Source organism: Ipomoea nil, unplaced genomic scaffold (assembly GCF_001879475.1).
Source record: "Ipomoea nil cultivar Tokyo-kokei standard unplaced genomic scaffold, Asagao_1.1 scaffold1043, whole genome shotgun sequence".
NCBI lineage: Eukaryota > Viridiplantae > Streptophyta > Magnoliopsida > Solanales > Convolvulaceae > Ipomoea > Ipomoea nil.
The window spans coordinates 9,346,566-9,368,867 of NW_017617471.1; the positions used below are offsets into that span (position 1 = coordinate 9,346,566).

The 22,302-nt window shown below is 36.9% G+C and overlaps 1 protein-coding gene across 2 annotated transcripts; it reads left to right on the forward strand.

Moving 5' to 3' along the window:
* Positions 1-9,017: 9,017 nt before the first annotated feature.
* Positions 9,018-16,054, forward strand: LOC109181764 (phototropin-2-like). Of its 2 annotated transcripts, XM_019331674.1 has the most exons (24): positions 9,021-9,307; positions 9,850-10,422; positions 10,501-10,683; positions 10,922-11,013; positions 11,092-11,332; positions 11,455-11,665; positions 11,762-11,832; positions 11,995-12,101; positions 12,198-12,247; positions 12,340-12,444; positions 12,555-12,614; positions 12,716-12,805; positions 13,033-13,109; positions 13,233-13,317; positions 13,462-13,542; positions 13,631-13,734; positions 13,942-13,991; positions 14,182-14,288; positions 14,371-14,493; positions 14,609-14,660; positions 14,761-14,873; positions 15,117-15,257; positions 15,608-15,720; positions 15,805-16,054. In XM_019331674.1, exons 2-23 carry the CDS (start codon positions 9,854-9,856, stop codon positions 15,716-15,718), a joined length of 2,823 nt encoding a protein of 940 aa, XP_019187219.1. In that variant the 5' UTR covers positions 9,021-9,307; positions 9,850-9,853; the 3' UTR covers positions 15,719-15,720; positions 15,805-16,054. The 2 variants fall into 2 exon arrangements, with proteins under 2 accessions (XP_019187220.1, XP_019187219.1); XM_019331675.1 differs by lacking the exon at positions 15,805-16,054 and having other exon boundaries at positions 9,018-9,307; positions 9,847-10,422; positions 15,608-15,718.
* The last annotated feature ends 6,248 nt before the right edge of the window (positions 16,055-22,302 follow it).

Below are 22,302 nucleotides of genomic sequence, written 5' to 3' on the forward strand. Positions count from 1 at the left end.
TAAAATTTTGAATTTGCCAGTTGTCACTCAGCAAGTGGTAGCCCTCCAAAAACTACCACAATCCCCTAAAATCCGCTGCCAAATCTCTAAACTTGTACAGCTTGATAACCTAATATATGACTGTTTTCCTATCAGTGTATAAGCACACCTTTTTTTTTGCAAACCATGTCTAACCACACTTTAGACTAAAAGAACTTCCCTTGTTTATCACCAATTTGTCTTATATATAGACTCCTAAGTGTCAAACAAATTTTATTGCCTAACGACTCTTTTTGTTCTTCTTCGTATGAGCTTTTTCTGAGGATGTTCTTCCTTAAAAAGGTCTCCATTAAAATTCCCATGAACTTAAGTGATAGCATTGAATGGTGATACTTCCATTAAAATTTCAAAGGTCTTCTTCCAAGCTTCTCTTAAGCTCTGTTTGGCAGAGCTTATTTAGGAGCTTATAGCTTGTTTTAAACTACTAATAAGCTATAAGCTCTGTTTGGTAATGTTCCCAAAATAAGTTCCTAGCTTCCTAACTTTTTTTCCATCTTTATCCTTATTATTTTAAAGAAATGACATAATTTACCATTCCCAATTAAAACTCTTTCCTCTTCTCCTTTATCCACAACTTTCACCGCAAATATTATCATTATCATTATTATTATTATTATTATTATTATTATTATTATTATTATTATTATTATTATTATTATTATTATTATTATTATTATGAGATTTGCAACAATATTGCTACTTCATTATGAGATGCTAGATCATGATTATACTAATAATTTTATTTCAAAATGTTAATGTTAATTTTTTTTAAAGACAAAATGTTAAATTTTAATATGTAAATAAACTAATTTAAATTTTATGAAGATGTCCTTTTTAGTCATTTTACATTTATCAACTTATCAAAAAGTTAATTTTACCAAACACTTTCAATCATATCAGCTAGCTTAACAGCTCTTCAATTTTCAGCTCCGAGCTTATAACTTTTCAACTTTTAGCTCATTTTCAGCTTTCAATTCATAGCTTATAGCTTTTCAGCTAGGTTTGTCAAACAGAGCCTTATTTTGATCTCCTTTCCTTCTCGATGCTTCCTTCGGAAACCTTTCATTCCGGTTGTTTTCTTTGAAGTCTTTCTTTCTGGTTACTTCCTGATAAAGCCTATCTTGATTTACGTAAATCAAGAAATGAGGGGTCTCTAAAGTCTATACAATTCAATAAGATTAAATAAAATTATATTAACATATATATTTTCCTAACAAGTTTCCTTTGATGTTGAGTTGCCGCTTGGAGAGCTAAGTCTAGCTTATTGTTATCCAAACGTGATACTAACGATTACACAAGTATAATAAAATAAAGTTGCACATTCGCTATTAGGTATAATTTTTGACTTAGTGATCCGCGCTTATCCTGACAATTGATAATATTAGAACAAATCACGGGTTCAAAAAGGGAACTATTTGACTATTGCTTATAAAACTGAGTCTAACATTCTGTCATCGAAACGTCCTTCGTTACTAACTATAGTCTTATCATTATAAAATTTCTTTCCAATGAAATAATACGTTTTCATTGTTTCCAATGAATTTTGTTTTTTGGGAAGAAAAAAAATAAAAGTAGTTAGTTATATTTTTTGAATTGCTTAGTTATGTTAAAATTAAATATGGTATATATTGCATCAAGGTTCAAAAGCAAATACTAGAATGAGTAACCCGCATGGGCAGCTCAACTGGCCACAGAGGTGAAACTTTAGAAGAATGACCAGGGATCGAGTCTTAGTGGCAGTGAGGGGGGTTCCTTGTGCGCAGTGAGCATCGGTTCAGCCTTTTGGAAGAAATACTAGAATGAGCATCGGTTCAGCCTTTTGGAAGAAATACTAGAATGAGTAGTTCTACTTGTACTCCCTATGATTTGGCATGCTTTGATTGCTCAATTTTATAGGGGCCATGATGTTTATCCATTTCTTTGTTTCATCCTCCAATCAAATTTAGACACAAATGAGAGTAAAATTTTAAGAGTACATCAAGTATTTTCCTACTCTTCTTAGTTTGAACATTTGGTCCATTTCTTTGTTTCATCCTCCAATCAAATTTAGACACAAATGAGAGTAAAATTTGGGAGTAAAATTTTAAGAGTACATGTTATAATAATAATATTATTAATATTATTAGTAATTAAACCAAGTCAAAGAATTTAATAAAAACATACATGGGTGAGTCATGTATGTTAATGTGGAATATGCCTAGATTATAGGAGTAGTACATGGAGCATTAGCTTCCTATTTATTAGCTTTCTCTTAGTATAAATATGTGGTGTATTTTCATTTGTTAAATAATCCCAGTGAATAAACATTATTCATTCTATTCCTCTCTCTCTCTCTCTTTCTCTCAATATACAAATATAATATATAAATATATTATATTTAATATATCTTATAGATATATTATATTATATTTAATATATATTATATTTAATATATTATATTTAATATATCTTACATTTGGTATCAGAGCCAGTCAACCTTTCAACCCCGAGATATTTTCCGTAGTGAAATATGACTGCAAATTTCAATATTGTATGGACGGGTCCCAAATTGGACGGGAAACTCGATTACAATTATTGGCAAATTATGATGTCCACACATTTGCAAGCTCAAAATCTTTGGAGCTTTGTTGATCCCGGTCTACAAGAAGGAGCTGAAGCAGGCGCTATACGGCGAGATAAATTGGCCTTGGGTCAGATTCACCAAGGTGTTCATTATTCCATTTTTGGGCAATTAGCTCGTGCTTAAACAGCAAAACAAACTTGGGACATCTTAAAGGTGTCATACAAAGGAGTTGATTGGGCGCAGAAGTTTAAGTTGCAGTCGTTGAGAAGATTGTACGATAATTGTGAGATGACCTCTACAGAAACAGTAGGTGCGTATTTCACTCGTCTTATTGATATGGTGAATAAGATGAGGTTATCCGGAGATACAATTGAAGATGGTGCAGTGGTTGAGAAAGTTCTTCGAACTATGCCGATGAAGTATGACCATGTGGTGACTTCGATCACAGAGTCACACAAAACCGAGCTCTTGTCAATTGCAGAGCTGAAAGGTATGGTAGAAAGTCATATTGACAGAATTGTGTCAAAATCGGAACCACTAGCAGAAGAAGCTTTGAAGAGTCAAGTCACCCTTAATGTGGCTGGCACTAATCAAAGAGGTGGAGGATCTGGTAGAGGTCGTGGAAGAGGAAGAGGAGGTTCTAGTGGAAGAGGTCGTGGTAACTTCAACCAAGGAGGAGGACGTGGTAACTCCAACCAAGGAAGAGGTGGAGGTAATACCAAACAAGGTAAATTTCCATTTCATTGCTAAAATTGTGGCAAGTATGGGCACAAGATTGCAGATTGTTGGTATAATGAAGACAATCGTGGAAATCAAGCAAACATTGCTGAAAATACTGCTGAAAAGTCTGGTGAGAGTTCTGAAACTTTACTTTTAGCCAGCGATAATTTTTCTGCAGATAAAAACATATGGTTCTTGGATACTGGGTGTAGTAACCATATGCGTGGGAAGAAAGAATTGTTTTCTGAACTGAATGAATCAGTCCGGTCTGAAGTGACATTTGGCAATAAGTCAAAGGTGCCAATTTTGGGAAAAGGTAAAATCTCTATTCAGTTGAAGGATGGTACTCACAATTTTATATTCGATGTGTTCTATGTTCTTGAACTACACCAAAATTTTTTGAGTATGGGACAGTTGTCAGAAAAAGGATATAAGATAGATATTGCTCAGGGGCGTTGTACCATTGCAGATGCTAAAGGAGTTTTGATTGCAAAGGTAAATATGTCCCAAAATCGACTATTTCCTTTGAAAATTAAGCATATTCTCCTTGCTTGCTTTAATTATGAAGTTTGCGATGATAATTGGTTATGACATATGCGGTTTGGGCATTTTCATTTCTCTGGATTAAACTATTTTGCAAGAAAGGAACTTGTTTCTGATTTACCTGTTGTGAATGTCCCTAATCGTATCTGTGAGATTTGTGTGATTGAGAAGAAGCATAGAGATCCCTTTCCCGTGGGCAAGTCAGGGAGAGCCACAAAACAGTTGGAGATTGTTCACTTAGACCTGTGTTCGTTGGAGGTTCCCTCACATGGAGGTTGTAAGTACTTTATTACTTTCATTGATTATTTCAGTAGGAAAACATGGGTTTACTTTCTGAAGCAAAAGTCTGAAGCATGTGATGTTTTTAAACAATTTAAGACTTTTGTTGAAAAGCAAAGTGGTTATGAGATTAAAATCATGAGACCTGATAGAGGTACAGAATATATTGCTTGTGATAATTTTCTGAAAGAAAAGAGTATTCAGCACCAAATGACAGCTAGATACACTCCACAACAAAACGGAGTGGTTGAGAGGAAGCATAGGTCAATCATGGATATGGTGAGGTGCATGTTGAAATCCAAGAATCTGCCTAAGCCTTTTTGGGCAGAAGCTGTTGCTTGTGCTGTCTATGTGTTGAATAGGTGTCCAACTAAAAGTGTGTGTGATAAGACACCTGAAGAAGCTTGGAGTGGGAGAAAACCCTCTATCAAATATCTCAAGGTTTTTGGATGTTTGGCATATGCACATGTGCCAGATCCATTGAGAAAGAAGTTGGATGATAAAGGTGAGAAGTGCATATTCATTGGTTATAGTGACGCTTCAAAGGCTTATAAACTATACAATCCTGAAACTAAGAAGGTTGTTATAAGTCGTGATGTCACTTTTGATGAATATGGTGTCTGGGATTGGTTAGCTAAAGATGAAAGTTCAGTTGTTATTCCTGTTGTTGAAAATATTGTTGATGAGCAACCGATTCCAGATAATTTCCAGTCTCCTTCACAGCCAGAGTCGTCAGTTCGGCGATCTCAACGCGAGCGCCACTTACCAGCTCGCTTGCAAGATTATGTTTTGGGTCATGATAATGACCTGTCTGATGAAGAGATTGTTCAATTTGCTCTCTTTGCAGATTGTGATCCTTTAACTTTTGAGGAGGCTGCTACAGAAACTCATTGGCTTAAGGCGATGGATGAGGAGATCTGTGCCATTGAAAAGAATGGTACCTGGGAGTTAACAGATTTACCTCCTGGAAAGAAGCCAATTGGAGTGAAGTGGGTTTACAGAACGAAGTACAAGTCAAATGGAGAAATTGACCGTTTTAAGGCACGGTTAATAGCAAAGGGTTACAAGCAGAAACCAGGTATTGATTATTTTGAGGTTTTTGCTCCAGTAAGTAGACTTGATACAGTTCGAATGGTTATTTCTCTTGCTGCTCAAAATGATTGGAAATTGCATCAAATGGATGTCAAGTCTGCTTTTTTGAATGGTTTTCTTGAAGAAGAAATATATGTTGAGTAACCTGCGGGATTTCTGAAGAAAGGGGAGGAAAATAAAGTGTACAGGTTGAGAAAAGCTTTGTATGACTTAAAGCAAGCGCCTAGGGCGTGGTATGGTTGCATTGACACATATTTTGTTGAAAGTGATTTTATGAGATGTCCTCATGAACACACTTTGTATGTCAAATGCACGGATTCTGGTGATATTGTTTTAATCTGTTTGTATGTTGATGATCTGGTTTTTACTAGAAACAACTTGAAGCTAATCTCAGAATTCAGGGAGGCACTCATTAAGAGGTTTGAAATGACCGATATGGGCCTTATGTCTTACTTTCTTGGCCTTGATGTTATTCAGATGGATGGTGGAATCTTTATTTCACAAAAGAAGTATGCTGCTGATATTTTGAAAAAGTTCAAAATGGAAAACTCCAAACCAGCTTCAACTCCGGTAGCTGAAAAGTTAAAGGTGTCCAAAGATGAGTGTGGTAAGAATGTGAATGTTACATCTTATAAAAGCTTAATTGGGTGTTTGAGGTATCTGGTGGCAACAAGGCCAGATATTTCTTTTGGAGTTGGAATACTTAGCAGATTCATGGAGGAACCAAAAGAATCACATTGGGCTGCAGCAAAGCGAATTCTGAGATATGTCAAAGGTACAAGTAATGATGGAATTTTTTACTCTACTAATGAAACTGTGGAACTTGTTGGGTACACAGACAGTGATTGGGCTGGAGATGTTGAGACCAGAAAAAGCACATCAGGATATGCCTTCTATCTTGGTTCAGCTATATTTTCTTGGTCTTCAAAGAAGCAGCAGATTGTAGCACTTTCAACCGCAGAAGCAGAATATATTGCAGCAGCAAACTGTGCTACTCAAGCAGTTTGGCTAAGGAGAATTTTGGAGTTCTTACAACACGAGCAAGAAACACCTACGACTATTTTTTGTGACAACAAGTCAGCAATTTCGTTGTCCAAAAATCCAGTCTTTCATGGTCGTAGCAAACACATTGATATCAAGTATCACAAAATCAGAGAGTTGGTTGCTGAAAAGCAAATCAACATTGAGTATTGTTCAAGTGAATGTCAAGTTGCAGATATCTTTACGAAGCCGCTGAAGACAGAGACATTTCTCAAATTGAAGAAGGAAATTGGAATGACCAACACATCCAACTTGGTTTAAAGGAGGCAATGTTATAATAATATTATTATTAATATTATTAGTAATTAAACCAAGTCAAAGAATTTAATAAAAACAAACATAGGTGAGTCATGTATGTCAATGTGGAACATGCCTAGATTATAGGAGTAGTACATGGAGCATTAACTTTCTATTTATTAGCTTTCTCTTAGTATAAATATGTGGTGTATTTTTATTTGTTAAATAATCCCAGTGAATAAACATTATTCATTCTATTCCTCTCTCTCTTTCTCTCAATATATAAATATAATATATAAATATATTATATTTAATATATCTTATAGATATATTATATTATATTTAATATATCTTACAGTATATCAAGTATTTTCCTACTCTTCTTAGTTTGAACATTTGGACAGTGCCATTGTACTAATGATTTGAAAGTGAATTTCAATTTTGTTTCCGTTCTCCCTCCCACAGCACTTGATTAGTATGGGTTTCGCGTTTTCATGAACTTTCTCCTTTAAATTTTTGGCTCCCCTTAATTTTGCCACTTTTCTCACATTGGTGAAAAAAAGGAATAAGGTTCAAATTGGCCACTGAAAGTAACCTGAAAATGTAATTAGGCCACTGAACAAAAAAAAAATGCAATTAGGCCATTAAACACTCAAAAAATGTGCAATTGGGCCATTGAACTCTCCAAACGTATGCAATTTTACCGTATAGCAGGTTACCATCAATTTTAGCAGGTTACCTGCTTACGTGGCAGCTTAGTTGACATTTTTAATAATTTTTAATAATTAATTTTAATAATAAATTTTATAAAAAATTGGAAAAAATTAAATAAAAAATAAAATAAAGTCGTTTTTATTTTTTTTTTAATTTTTTTTAATAAAAAGTTATTATTAAAATTTATTAAAAATTAATTAAAATTTATTAAAAATGCCAACTCAGCTGCCACGTAAGTAGATAACCTGCTAAAATTGAGGGTAACCTGCTATAAGGTGAAATTGCACATTTTTGGAGTGTTCAGTGGCCTAATTGCACTTTTTTTTCGTTCAGTGGCCTAATTGCATATTCAGGTTACGTTCAGTGGCCAATTTGAACCTTATTCCTGGAAAAAATAACATGGGAGCCTTGAGGCTCCTATAAAAGGAGCCTTAAGGCTCCAATTTAAAAGTTAAGCTTGCCCATCCGTTGATGTGCAAGCTGTGAGCTAGCGAAACTGACTCTTGTTATTCAAGAAGTCGAAATGGTTCTACAATAATTTTTTTTTTAAAAAATATATATATAGATATAGAAGTGTTTTGTGGAAATCATTCTAAAAAACGCTAAGTGAAAATATTGTAAATTGCAATGTTTTTGTATTTTTAGTGACTTGGAACAAATTGTTGCTTCAAACGGTTGAATAACCAAACACTTTCTTTAGCATTTTGATCATATACTTTCTCAACCTACTGAAACACAAAGAACCAATAACGCCTCCACTAAGGCTCGAACTCATAACTTTCCAAATGGAAGTTCAACCCGGGTACCATTATGCCACATAGTCCTGGTAATCATTCAATATCTTAGTTACATTATAATTAAAAATTTTAAATTTTTACTACTTCATCTAAATTCCTTAAATTAGGAATTTTTTTATTTATAATAATTTATTCAACAATAATGGTTGAACTAAATGAACACTGAGCAAAACATTTAAAAGGATTGATATTGTTGATTCATTCATTGATCTTGTATATATGTGCATTCATTAAATATATTAGAACCCTTTGTAACAAAAATACTTTACTATTTAATTTTTTTTTTTTGAAAGGATTTAAAAAAAGTTTAGTAACAATTATAATGAATCTCATATATTACATTGTATTCATATACTATGAGTTACATATTTTATTACTTATGTATGAACTTCTCATATATTTATTTAATTATAAATATTAGACATTAACTCATTCGTGCAATGCGCATGTAAAACTAATGTTATAAAAGTCTAGTAATAACAATTCTCCTTCCCCAAGAGAAATAGGTCATTCCCAAAATATTATTTTTAAAAATAAAAAGTATTATCAAAAGAGAAATAAGTCTATTCTCAAAAATACTATTCTATTTCAGACCTATTTCTCCAACCAAACATGTTGTTAGTGATGTTAGCCCGTCATTCATAAAATTTTCCGTTATGTGCTACGTGGAGACAGTGGATGTCGTTTAGGCAATAATGGTCCTTTCTATAAAGGTGGCATCAAATTTAATGTTGATTGTGAAATTTATCCTCAAAGCTGTCCCAGCTATGTGTTTTGTGGCCTCAAATTTAAATTACTTTCTTGTCCTCATCCCCCACCATCCACAATGTAATTTTCATGCGAAACTGGAGGAATGGGGAGATCACAGTCTCACATGGATTTTTCAACTCATCAATAATTCACCACTTTTTACACATTTGCCCCACACCATTCGCTAAACTCTGGTGTGGCAGCAAGGGAGAGGTTAGTCTTTACACACCCGGATTTTAACCAGGAAGTGCCAGAGCGCGAGAAGCGGTTAAGAGTTGGAAAGTTGCAGCAAAGCAAAGCAACGCAGAGGCAGAGTGTGAGTGGTGAAGAGATACCAACAAATTTGATAAAGACCACATTTTTTGTTACATTATGGCACTATTTGGAGTCCCCATTTTTTTGTGTGAACATTATCTTCCCAATATCTTCTCTTTCTGGTTCTCAACAAAGCCTCCAAATTCAACACACTTCCCTATAGCTGTTACCCAGCTCTACTGTTCTTGCCACTTAAACATGCAAATATAATCTCCAGGTTCTTTTTCTTTATTCATTTAGTATTGCTAGTTTGGGTTCTTTTCAATTCAATCCCTACTTTCTTTTTTTATCTGTGTTGATTAATGCTAGTTTGGGTTGTTTTCAATCTTTAATTCTTTTGTTTATTGATTAATGCTAGTTGGGTAGTTTTCAGTGTTTACAATTGCTTTGTGTTGATTAATGCTACTTTGGGTTGTTTTCAGTCTTTATTCAGATTGAGCTCTGCAAAGGTTTTGCCATTTTCATGTAGTTCAGCATTAATTTCGCTATTTTTCAACCCATTATATATTTTCCCAATTTGAGTCTCTTTCAGAAAAAGCTTTGCTATTATATTTCTTCTCTAAATTGATGCTTGGAATCTTGAATTTTGTGGTGAGTCTATGATTGGTCCTGTCCGGTTGAAGTTGTTCTGTTTGCTATATATAGGCTAGTTAAAGGTTGTGTATTTGGTGTAATTTAGTTGGAAGAGAGTAGGGTAGATAGGTGTTTTAATTTGTTTGCAAGGTTGTGGGGATATGTACTTATTGTGGTTCGTTTTAGTGAAATGGAATCTTCAAGTGCTGCTGATAAATACCAAAGGCAATCAATTGAGGTGTTTGAGCCAGCATCGAGTCGTGATATTAGTAGGAAAGAGGGTGTGGAGGTGAGAGAGCTTAAAGTTGAAGGAGAGGTGTCTGAGAATTCGATATCCAACAAGGATCCGATTGGGAAGTGGATGGCTTTTGAAGCGGAGACTAGCAAAGCTGGGAGTGATGTTAAAAGAATCGAATCTAGCATTGCACAAAGGACTGCAGAATGGGGATTAACGGTGAGGATGGATGTGGGGGAAGGTAGCTTCCATGCAATTCCAAAGATTTCGTTTGGAGAAGGGGAAAGAAACAAGAACTCGTTGGAGAGGTTCTCGACAGCTGAATCAACAAGGACATCAGAGTCGTCAAATTATGGAACGGATATGCCTCGTGTATCTCAGGAACTTAAGGATGCTTTGGCAACACTTCAGCAGACATTTGTTGTCTCCGATGCCACTAAACCAGATTGTCCTATTATGTATGCTAGCAGTGGCTTCTTTACAATGACCGGTTATTCTTCAAAAGAGGTTGTTGGAAGGAATTGGTAAGGGTCACTTCTCCCTAAACAATTTTGTCTTCATAAGCTCATCTCCTTATTGTTCCCCGAATTGTTTTTGTGCAGCCGCTTCCTGCAGGGCCCTGATACAGACCCGAACGAAGTAGACAAAATACGGACCGCTGTAAAAACCGGGAAAAGCTACTGTGGCAGGCTCTTGAACTACAAGAAGGACGGGACTCCTTTTTGGAATATGCTAACCGTCACTCCCATAAAAGACGAGAATGGAAACACAATCAAATTTATCGGGTAAGACGTGTGGTCTCCTTTTCTTCTAGCTCTTGAGGTATAAAATTGGATCACATATTCAGTGGTCTACTGGCACCAAGTTGCTCCCCGGACTATTAGCTCTTTGTGCTTCAGTAGGTTGAGAAAGTAGTTATGAACATATACTACATTGTAACAGAGTCAGTAGTGCTAAAAATAGTTTCACGCTCTTTGAAATGATAAAGTATATACTTAATGCAGTGCAAATCTTTTTTCACAGAATGCAGGTAGAGGTAAGCAAATACACTGAAGGAGTTGTTGACAAGACATTGCGACCGAATGGATTGCCTCAGTCATTGATTCGATATGATGGTGAGCTCCTCAGACATTGCGACCGAATGGAAATCATATTTCAGCATTGGTAAAACTTACATTCTTTTTTGGTTTCAGCTCGCCAGAAGGAAAATGCTTTAGGTTCGATTACTGAAGTTGTACAAACCGTAAAGAATCCACGATCAAGTGCAAAATCTACAAGTCAGGATGCAAAGCAAATGGAGTTTATGCTTCCTAGATTGGCTGAAACTGAAAGCATTGGTACACCTAGTTCACAAACCCCTCAATGGGATCCCAATTTATCTCGGCAGGACTCTGATAAAAAGTCTAGAAAATCAACACGCGTTTCTTTGATGGGGTGAGTCTTTTTCATTTACTGCCATATTACTCGATATAACTTGATATAACTTCAATCCCGAATTCCTCAGTAGTTTTGAGTAGGATCGAGCTTTGCTTGAAATGGAGCTTAGCTTTCTGCAGGTCCAAAGGAAGGTCTTCAAGCAGTGCAGGCCCGACCAAAAGCCAACAAATTACAGAGCCTGAAATTTTAATGACGGAAGAGATACTTGAAATTTGGGAGCGAGCTGAAAGAGAAAGGGATATACGCCAAGGGATTGACCTTGCAACCACACTGGAGCGAATTGAAAAGAATTTTGTGATTACAGATCCTAGAATTCCCGATAATCCAATTGTAAGACCAACCCGCAATTTAACTAATTTACATTCTCATGAGTTCTGTTAACCATGCATCATTATATTCCCGTAAAACTGGATCCTTTGCATGCAGATATTTGCATCCGATAGCTTTCTTGAGCTGACAGAGTACACACGTGAAGAAATTTTGGGAAGAAACTGCCGGTACAAATAAAAACATTGCATACTTGTTTAATTTTGAAGCTCAGTTATGTTTCAACTTTCAAGTATTAGTGACTTAAGTGTTTGAATTCATATCAAACTACCGTTTTTTTCTTAGAATTTCCCAGTAACAATGGCATCTAATAGAGAACTATGATCCAACAGATTTCTTCAAGGGCCTGAAACGGATCAATCAACTGTTCAAAGGATAAGAGATGCCATCAAAGAACAAAGAGAAATAACGGTCCAGTTAATTAATTATACTAAGAGTGGTAAGCTATAAGTCTTGGTTGCAATGCTAAGAGTTCCAAATTTTTACTTCCTAGAACGAGTTTCACAGCAATTTTCTTTGCACACCTAATTGTCAGGAAAAAAGTTCTGGAATTTGTTTCACTTGCAACCAATGCGTGACCAGAAGGTAGAATTCTTTGTCTAGTTTACGTAAAATATTTATACGTAAGTTGATAAGATTACTTCATTTGGCTGCTGACTCGAATCTTGCATTTGCAGGGAGAATTGCAATACTTCATTGGCGTTCAGTTAGATGGAAGTGATCATGTAGAACCACTTAGGAACCGCCTCTCAGAGCAAACTGAGCTACAAAGTGCTAAGTTGGTACGTATTCCATTATTCCCTGCAGATTCAATCACGATAACAAATCTTTTGCTTTTCGCATTGGAGAGAACTGATTGTTTTAGTGACTATACAATTTTTTTTGTTTCCAGGTAAAAGCTACCGCAGAAAATGTTGATGAAGCTGTTAGAGAACTTCCTGACGCCAACTTGGTAAGGTATTCCTTACACTCTGAATTGGATTTCGATTTCTTTTCTAGATGGTGTCTAATTCGTTGATGATTGATGCAAATTCTCTACCGGGCCACTTTCAGAGACCAGAAGACTTATGGTCTATGCACTCTCAGTCTGTCTTTCCTAGGCCTCATAGCAAGAACAGTACTTCATGGGCAGCAATACAAAAGGTAACGATAACCCGAAGTCCATAATACATAGTACACATATCACTTTTGTTCATTGCTGTGTGTCCAGAGAGACGAATTTATAGAGTGGTCTGTCAATCCTGCACTTTATGATAATTATGGTTTGAAAATCATTGTTTTTTACTACTGGCTTCTCTTCTTTTTCCCCCATTCGTGAGTGTGTTTTTTAAACTATTCCATATATTATGCGATTTTATTTAACATTGCAGATCACTGCAACTGGTGAAAAAATTGGCCTCAATCATTTTAAACCTGTGCGGCCATTGGGATGTGGAGATACTGGAAGGTATATTTTTATATTGTTCCAGGATGAGTTATTCCTTTAGGATTATCAATGTGGTCTCTGTCAAAAACATGTTGGTTTAAGGAAACTTTGTTTTTATTACTCCAATTTTTTTGTTGGCTGCAGTGTCCATTTGGTGGAACTAAAAGGTACAGGTGAACTCTATGCTATGAAGGCAATGGATAAATCCATAATGCTCAACCGCAACAAGGTATGAAAGCATATTTGAGAGGACTTAGTTAAAATGATATTCACTCCATGACTCCCCAATACCCTGTAACTATTGCCAAGAAGTTTCTTTCCTCATTAACTGTTCTCCATAATGCGAAAAACCCAACGTGGCTCGATTTTACAGGTTCATCGAGCATGCATCGAAAGAGAAATCATTGCTCTCCTTGACCATCCTTTCCTTCCAACACTTTACTGCTCCTTTCAGGTTTTCATTTATCTAAAATATAGTCTTTACCATGTTTTAAAATTTACATAAAAATCATTTATCATATCGACATCTTTGTCTCCACCAGACGTCTACACATGTCTGCTTGATAACGGACTTCTGTCCTGGAGGAGAGTTATTCGCATTGCTTGACAAACAACCCATGAAAATGTTTAAAGAGGACTCTGCGAGGTACTTTAATATTGTTATATCAACTGAGATTGGCTCTATTATAATCTAAGATCGGGTCAATGTCCCTCAACTGGGATATAATGCACATGGGTCAAACCACACTAAAAATTGAATCCAATCAATTAGCTAGTCTAACCCATGGTCTTATAAGCAGATATCTTTCTCCCTTGTTTGTCAATGTGAGATTTAATTTGTTTTGTTATCCAGGTTCTATGCTGCAGAGGTTTTAATTGGCTTGGAATACCTTCACTGCTTAGGTAAGCTTGATGTTACCTTAACATATGACTTGAATTAATTCATGGATGTTTTGAGGTGAAAAGTTTATCTGTTTCCTGCCAACAGCTAGAAGGGTTTGCAGAAAGGAAAAGACAACCTAGAAGCATAAATTTGTGCTTAACAACAACTAGTTGTTGATATTCGTTAATGTTTGTTTGTCTCACATTACAGGAATCGTATACAGGGATTTGAAACCTGAAAACATTCTAATTCAGGCTGATGGGCATGTTGTGCTAACTGACTTCGATTTATCCTTTAAGACGACATGTAAACCCCAAGTATGTAACAGTTTCCTCAGCTACATTTCTTCTTTTATGTAATATTCTACACGACACTAGTAACGTTTATTTCTTGCAATAGGTAATAAAGCACGCTCCTCCCAAAGGTAGAAGGCCATCTAAGAGCACTCCGCCACCAACATTTGTTGCAGAACCAGTTTCGCAGTCGAATTCATTCGTTGGGACTGAAGAGTACATTGCTCCAGTATAGAATCCCCATTTTCGTCTTGAATCTCATTGCAGTTCATATTCAGGAGACTTACTCCCTATTGAAATTTAACAAGCTCGTCTGATATGCTTATAAATGACTTAAATTTCAGGAAATTATAACCGGTGCTGGTCACAGCAGTGCTATTGATTGGTGGGCTCTAGGTAACATATCTGATCATTTACACTGACAATCTGAACTAGTATATTAATTTGTTCTCCGTCTATCTGGATTTAGTCCAAGAACCTTTCTGTTCTATTGCAGGTATTTTGCTGTATGAGATGTTGTATGGGCGCACGCCATTTAGAGGAAAGAATAGGCAAAAGACATTTGCCAACATCTTAAACAAAGATCTTACCTTCCCAAGCAGCATTCAGGTAGGCCCTGATACCTAAACTCTGATACTAAGATTAGGCCAAGGTCACTCAACTAGGCTATAATGCACATGGGTTAAACCACACTAAAAGACTAAATCCAATTCATTAACTAGTCTAATTCTTGACCTTACAAGCCTATATATTCTCTCTTCAATGTGGGACTCTTAACACAGGTTTTACATAACTGGCAAGACTATGCCTGGCAAGCAGCTAATGATTGTTTGATGTGATGAAATATTGCAGGTGAGCCTGGCTGCAAGGCAATTGATTCACGCATTGTTAAATAGAGATCCTGCATGCCGTTTGGGATCAAATAGCGGTGCAAATGAGATCAAACAACATCCTTTCTTCCGGGAAATAAACTGGCCTCTCATCCGATGCATGGTATTAACTCTTCCATACCTTGTCCATGGTATTAGCTCTAGTTAGTAAACACAACTATAATCTAATCTGAATTGTTGGGCGGAGGCCGGTAATGGCTAAGTCCAGCACCCGGTGGCTAGGAGATTATAGGGTGGAGGCCTAAAGACCAAGTCGGGCCAAGTCCAGCACCCTGTCTCTCGAAAATGTGTGGCGATATAAGGAAATAAAGTTGTGCCTTCACTACTAGTTATAACTTTTGGTGTAATGGTAAGCGCTTGATCCTATCAAGTGATATCAGAGCCAAGTCACGGGTTCTATGAGAGCTATAGCTTTTAGCATAGTGGTATGAACATTTTCCTGTTTTACTGCAGAGCCCACCTCCACTAGACGCGCCTCTTCAGTTAATTGGAAAGGAAACAAACACTAATGATGTAGACTGGAATGATGAGGGAGTGCTTGTTCATCCCATGGACTTCTTCTAGAGGTGTATATCTACTCATTTGCATACTTAGATTCTGTATCCCTGTTAAGTCCTTTTAATAACTTACCAAAGTTGCCAACTGTGCAGGGCTTTGTTTTCCCAAGATGGGGACTTTGTTCTACTCTATGCATGAACTACTATATAATTGCATGTTCCCACAAAAGAGGAACATCATTAGACGAAGTTGAGGAGTTTTACATTGTACAGAGCTGATTTTAGCAATGTTAATCTATATATACTCCATTTTTCTTCTTTCAAGCTTTATTTGGTTCTCCCTCTTCGAAGGACTTGAAGAAGAGATGTAAAGTAGCCGGCAATAAACAGTAGATATCCACTACCGTCTGGTCATTTTAATGAGTAAAAACTGAAACCTCAACTTTCGAAGCACAACTATTATAACTCATTGTAGTTAATGCCTAATTTAGTCCTTTGACGGATTTTCTTGATCTAGTCCTAAATAATTTTTTATGCTTAATTAGGTCTTTGATTTTGACAATTTTATTCAATTGAATCCTTGGTTGTTAGAATTAAGGACTAAATCAAGAAAAGCTACTATATATAGTCAATGAATAAATTGGGTAAAGCCATTATAGTCAAAGACTAATGGGCAAATTATATCGTGCACCACAGTGCATAATCAATTATACACCGGGCTTCAAAACGACGTTATTTTGTTTAATGAAAACAAACGACACCCATTTTGCGTTGTTCCGCAAAAAGTAACTTTGTTATTTAGTTTCATTTTGTATACACTGCAGTTTCAGTTCAACACAATTACAGTTTCATTTCGATATAACTACAGTTTCACTCGATATTTATACACTCAAATATGTGAAAATGTTATTTAATTTTATTTTATATACACTATAGTTTCATTAAAACACAACTACATGATCATTTCGATATAACTACAGCTTCATTGCACAATATACACTCAAATATGTGAAATGCTATTCAGTTTCATTTTATATACACTACTGTTTCATTTCACCACAACTACAGTATCATTTTGATATAACTGCAGTTTCATTTGAGAGACAGTGTTAGTTTAGATATACTGTAGTGTAAGTCGGTAATTAACACCGTACGTTCCGTTAACAATAACGGCGCGTCGTTTCTTTACTTAAAGAAACGGCGCCTTTTGACCGCGGTGCACGTGCACCGCGGTCCACGATACAACGACTGAGACTAATGTGGCTAAATCTACTATAGCCAATGACTAAATTGGGTATTATTAATAGATGTGAAATTATCAAACTCTCTTAAGAGATGACTCAATTGGATAAAATTATCGAAGTTGAGGAACTACTTAAGCATAAAAAAATCATTTAGGACTAAATTAAAAAAATCACTAAAATATTTATTAAATTGACTACAAAAGTTTGAGCGGGAAATATGAAATAGGAGGATTTTGCTTTTATATACAGTATAGATTACTTAGTGAAATCCTCCTTTGAGTTTAACAAGAAGAGTGGAGTAAGAGTTTTACGAACCCCACTATAAATAAATAAATAAATAAATATATATATATATATATATATATATATATATATATATATATATATATATATATATATAAAATTCTAATCAGGTGTGAATAATTTGTTAGGTGTGAATGTGTGGTTGCTTGCTGGCCATTGATTGTAGACGATCTCACGGTTATGAGTTACTGTGCATTTTTTGCCTTCTTTGGTTGCACAGCAATATTATTTGTTGTGCTTTCGGCCGTTTCTTATGCACTGCATTTCCAGGGTGGGTATTATGGTAATCTTGTTACGTTATTCATTTATTTCCGTATTTATTCGTTTCCTTTAAACACGGGGGATTGGCGCCTTTAAATTTCTCGCCGACCGCGTTTCTGGCCGGCGTTTGCTTTTCGTCTGCAGTCTGCTCGTGCATGCGTCGCTGCCCTCTTGCGGAACTGCTGTGCACTCTTCGCGTCTCCCAGCCGTGCTTTTAGTTTCCTTAATAGTAATTCGCCGGTCTCGAATGAGGACTGGTTTGTTGTTCTTTACTTTGTTATTCCCTTTTTTTTTTACTTGGTGCTCGTGCAATGTTATTTAGCCATCTTTTCCCTACAGTTTGATATTTTTACTTGGGTTGTTGAACCTGTATGCACAGCACCACTATGCGTTTAGGGGGGGGGGGGGGGGGCAAGGGACTGGGAAGGGTACAGAGGGGCAATGAATTGTGTGAATTTCCTGTTGAATTTAGTTTCGAAGCAGTTTTTACAGACCTATGTGCTAAAGTGTTTAGGCTTGTGTGTTTATGCGTATGAGCATTTTAAGGGATTAAAGGAGTCATTCTTTAGGGGTCTTGTGCGTATACTGTTAAGCAGCAAAAATATTGTGAAGATGATGGTGCACGGCTGCTTAACGAATAGTAATATATCCGTAATCAAATTGTTTTTTACGATACATTGTATCCAAATTTCAGTCCGAACTCAATTTCATTTTTATTCGTTTGGTTACTATTTCAAATTTGAATTCTTCCCCAATGAATGCGGTGGGTTAATATCAATATGATTAGGAGGGTGTAGGATAGCAACACTGTAAGTAGTGTGGTGGTTTTTTGGTGTGCAAATCTGAATATAACTTTTTACGGATGTGTGAGCGTTTTTTTTTTTTTTTTTTTTTTTTTTTTTGCACTACTTCTGGAAAAAAAAAAAAAAAAAAAAAAAAAAAAGTGGATATGTGAAGGGGGGGAGTAGATATGTGCATTAGTACGTATCACCACTGTAAGCAATTGGTGTTATGAAATATACAACAGTAACAAAAAATTGTCCAGTTCTATCTTTATTTTTATGATGCTCGTGCAGTGCTGCTAGAGGTAGTAATATGTTCAATTTTGGGGATGTGGCCCAATTTGTGGTATATATTTTAGTTCTCTGTTTTGATCTGATGAATTCCCTACAGGTCTGTAACAATGCATGTGTTCACCTATATCAAAGCTAGTTTGTCTTTTTTTTAACACATTGTATCTAAAACACAAACCTAACTTATTATTGTGCAAAGCGGACAACAGTACAGCGTATGGATATATTTTATGAAACAACGTGCGTGTTCAACAGCTTTCCAGTCCATCCAATGGATGCAGGAAGACTCTTAGGAATTACCCGGGGCCAAACGCCACGCTGTCTACATAGAACAACTGCAAAAACAAATCAGGGAAAAATTGAAAATAATAAGGCACCTACATACAACTACTCGATATTGGTATGCCGTTTAACAACTCAAACTGAAAAAAGAGTCTCCCACCATTAGAAATTGGAGTGGCCCCGTAAAACGTTGCATCTTGTCCTCGGCCCAGTCAGGGTGCGTTTTGACCAGCCGTTTAAGCATATAACCACACCAATCCAAGCCGTTTATCTTGTTCACATCTTCAAGATGGTGTAGGAACCGCTGGTTGACGTAACCATTCTGTGTGCTTTCGATTAAAACAGCCACACAGAAGTGACGCTTGAACCAAACTCCACCGTCCTTGCAGGACAACATCACCTAACATACCTTCTTCAATGTAATTGTGCTGTATCGCTTTCCTATTTGAGATTGCTAATCCCGTAATTCCTGCCCCACTTTTTGACTTAGCCGGCATACTATCTCTGTTGACCCGAGTGGGAGCCCAAGAACAGCACTAACATCTTCTCTTGTGATCTGAAGAGCAGTCTCGCGCTGGACATTAAGTGTGAGGTTGGTGGGGTTGAGCACACTGACCAGCCAACAGCCCAGTCGCAATGGAATCTCATTAACTTCTAAACGCAAAATAGCTCTCATTCCCATGTCGTTTACTGCATGTCTTTGCTGAGCGTTGAATTCGTTAAAAGCATGAATTAGGTCCTTGGGCGTGCATCGGGTGTTGAATGAAGGGAACTTAAACTCCTCTAACGGGGATAGTTCAGGTTCGGGAGCGTGATCCCTCCTACCCTTGGCCTGACGCTCTGGATTAACATCTGTAGTCCTTGTTATATTGCGTACACTACGTCCGGAGCGTGTAGTAATGCACTCATCACCCGCAATGCCGTCGAGCAGCCGTTTAGACCCTATAACAAAATAACCAAAGGGGAAAATGTGAGAGTTTATAACTAGTAACAATAAAAACAGCAGGGGATAGGAACAGTATGTGTTGGTCCCGATAGAGTGTAGTGAGAGTCTAGAGGGGGGGGGGGGGGGGGTGAATAGACTCTTTTCGTATTATGCCCTAAAAACTACCTTTCGGTGTTTTGGCGCAGCGGAAATGTCAAATACGATTATTTGCTTTGCACGAGTTTACGTTGTAAAGAAAACTTTCGGTAATGATGATGAAGGCAATCTGAAAGGCGTAAGTAAAGAGATAAAGGGACTAGAGATTTTATAGTGGTTCGGCTAACGTTGCCTACTCCACTCTTCTTCCACAACTTATGAAAGGATTGCACTATCACTCGTTAGTACAATGACACAAAGACTTCCTTGATCACTGAGCCGGACAGCCTTCGTAGGTTTTTCAACTCCTCGAGTTTACTCCGCCTCTATCAACTTCTTCTTCAGAGTTGAGGTTGGTAGAAAATGATTTCTGATTTCTCCAACTTGATGAAGTCTTGACTGTGAGAGATGATTGCTTCGTACAAATGGCAAGACTTCTTTAAGGTGTAAGATGATGATCAATGAACTTCTTCAAATATCTTAGCACCTTAACACTGGTTCACAAAAGCTTGAGAGAGCTGAGAACGTTTAAGAGCTTTTGCGTATGTATAGATCGAGTGAAAATCAAACCAGCACCTTCTTAATTGGTGAATGTGGGTTTATATAGGTGATGAAAATTCATCCGTTGGAGGGAGATGAAATTTTCGAACCTTTTATCTAGTGGATAAGGACCGGGGAGCTTCATGCATTAAGTGCTCCATTAATGAGGTTGTACCATGTAGCCGTTGAAGGTATGGAGAGCATTAGGGTTTTGTCCTTTAGCTCCAGGAGATGGTACATCTTCATTTAATGCTCCTTGGTAAGCGTGTCCCACAAGTTGAGGTCCTTATTTTCCTAGGATGTTGTCAAATCAGACAGAGAAAACATTCTTCTTGTTGTTGAAGAGAAAAGAATGCTTGGTGAGAATCGTCTTTAATAAATCTGTCCTTTCGAGATAGTTGACAACTCCTGATGAATTCTCGTTGCTGTTTATCATGCCTTGTGTCTTCTTTCGTCTTGGAGACCCTATCAACTAGACATAACTCATTTTCGTGTGTTTGTCTAGCTTAACACGAATTACAGGGGAGTTATGGCAACTTTCGTTTAGGACGAAAGTAGCGATCGAAAAAGCTAATAGTTAGGGGTCTACTTTCTACATTACATTGGTATCATCAAAATCCTAATACAAGGTTCCTAACAGTATGCTATGTGTGTGAGGTTTAAAAAAACAAACGGGAAAGGATGAGATACTCAACTTTAATCAACTTGTTGTTAGACTAAAATATCACATGCATTACTATAATATGTGATAATAGGATCGACTAACCTCCAGCCATAGTTCTTGATACGGTTGAGCGATCCGGACTGCTGCAGAGATGACAAGTATTTTGTCTCTCACTTTACTCAGCTCTCTCTAGATGGTGTATGAGGTATGTAATGTGAGCAGTGAGAGGACTAGTGACCTTATATAACCACTGGCCATCATTGTGGTTGATTGTCTTTAGGTCTCCTAAACCCTAACTAGACTCCTAATCATAATGGTAGTCTAGTTATTAGGTTATTAGTGTTACACCACATATCAAGTACTGAATATTATCATAACTTATCCTAATGTTATAATAATAGTAACGGATAAACGTTACACTTGTAACACGCACAAGCAACCAGGATTGCACAACTAACTACACACACCTCAATCCTGTTCACAGAGAGTTGGCAATGCAGAGTTGCAGTCTAGGAATACATGGCAAAACTGTGTATAGCAGTATGTCAAAAGCAAAAAGTTTTAAATATTTATATAAAAAAAACTCTTTTTTTTTTTTAAAAAAAAAATAACCCTCAATCATTGATCTATATAGGTAGGTAGATAGATTAGTCATCAACACTTTATATATGAGAGCATGATCACATGAACCCTCTAAGAGAAACACCCCCTTGTAATCCGATCCCAATTTACTTAGTATAAAGTGGTGCCGAAATTAAGAAACTGATCTCTCACTACATTATTATGCAAATTAATTCATCTTTCACATGCAAGACATTCACAGTCAGATTGCTCCAATCCGAGTCGCACACACGCGTCAAAAAATTTTGGGAGACGACATACCTGGGACGGTGGAACTGCCGGCGGTTCGGGTGCTCGGAGTCTGCTTACGGCTGATGCCCGACATTGCGTCTGGTAGACCCGGGGCACACACAGCTGGGGTTGGCTTCGCTGGGGATTCTTCGAATCGCAGGAGATGCCGCTCATACCACACCAACGACGGAATTGATTTCTCGACACTGGCTTTCGCAGACCGGCCGTCGGAGCCACCGGAGGGCAAAGCGCGGGCATCGAGGGTTTATGTACAGTAGACAGTGGTCTGAAATAAAAACGCCCATGGAGGGATCTTTGCAATTAACGTTGATTGAATAATATTACACAATT

What these genes read in the sequence shown, in the direction of transcription:
- LOC109181764 (XM_019331675.1), top strand. Translation starts at nt 9,854, where the DNA reads ATGGAATCTTCAAGTGCTGCTGATAAATACCAAAGGCAATCAATTGAG. An exon ending in AACTTCCTGACGCCAACTTG is followed by an intron (nt 12,615 to 12,715) that starts GTAAGGTATTCC and finishes GGCCACTTTCAG; the next exon opens with AGACCAGAAGACTTATGGTC. An exon ending in GGATGTGGAGATACTGGAAG is followed by an intron (nt 13,110 to 13,232) that starts GTATATTTTTAT and finishes TGTTGGCTGCAG; the next exon opens with TGTCCATTTGGTGGAACTAA.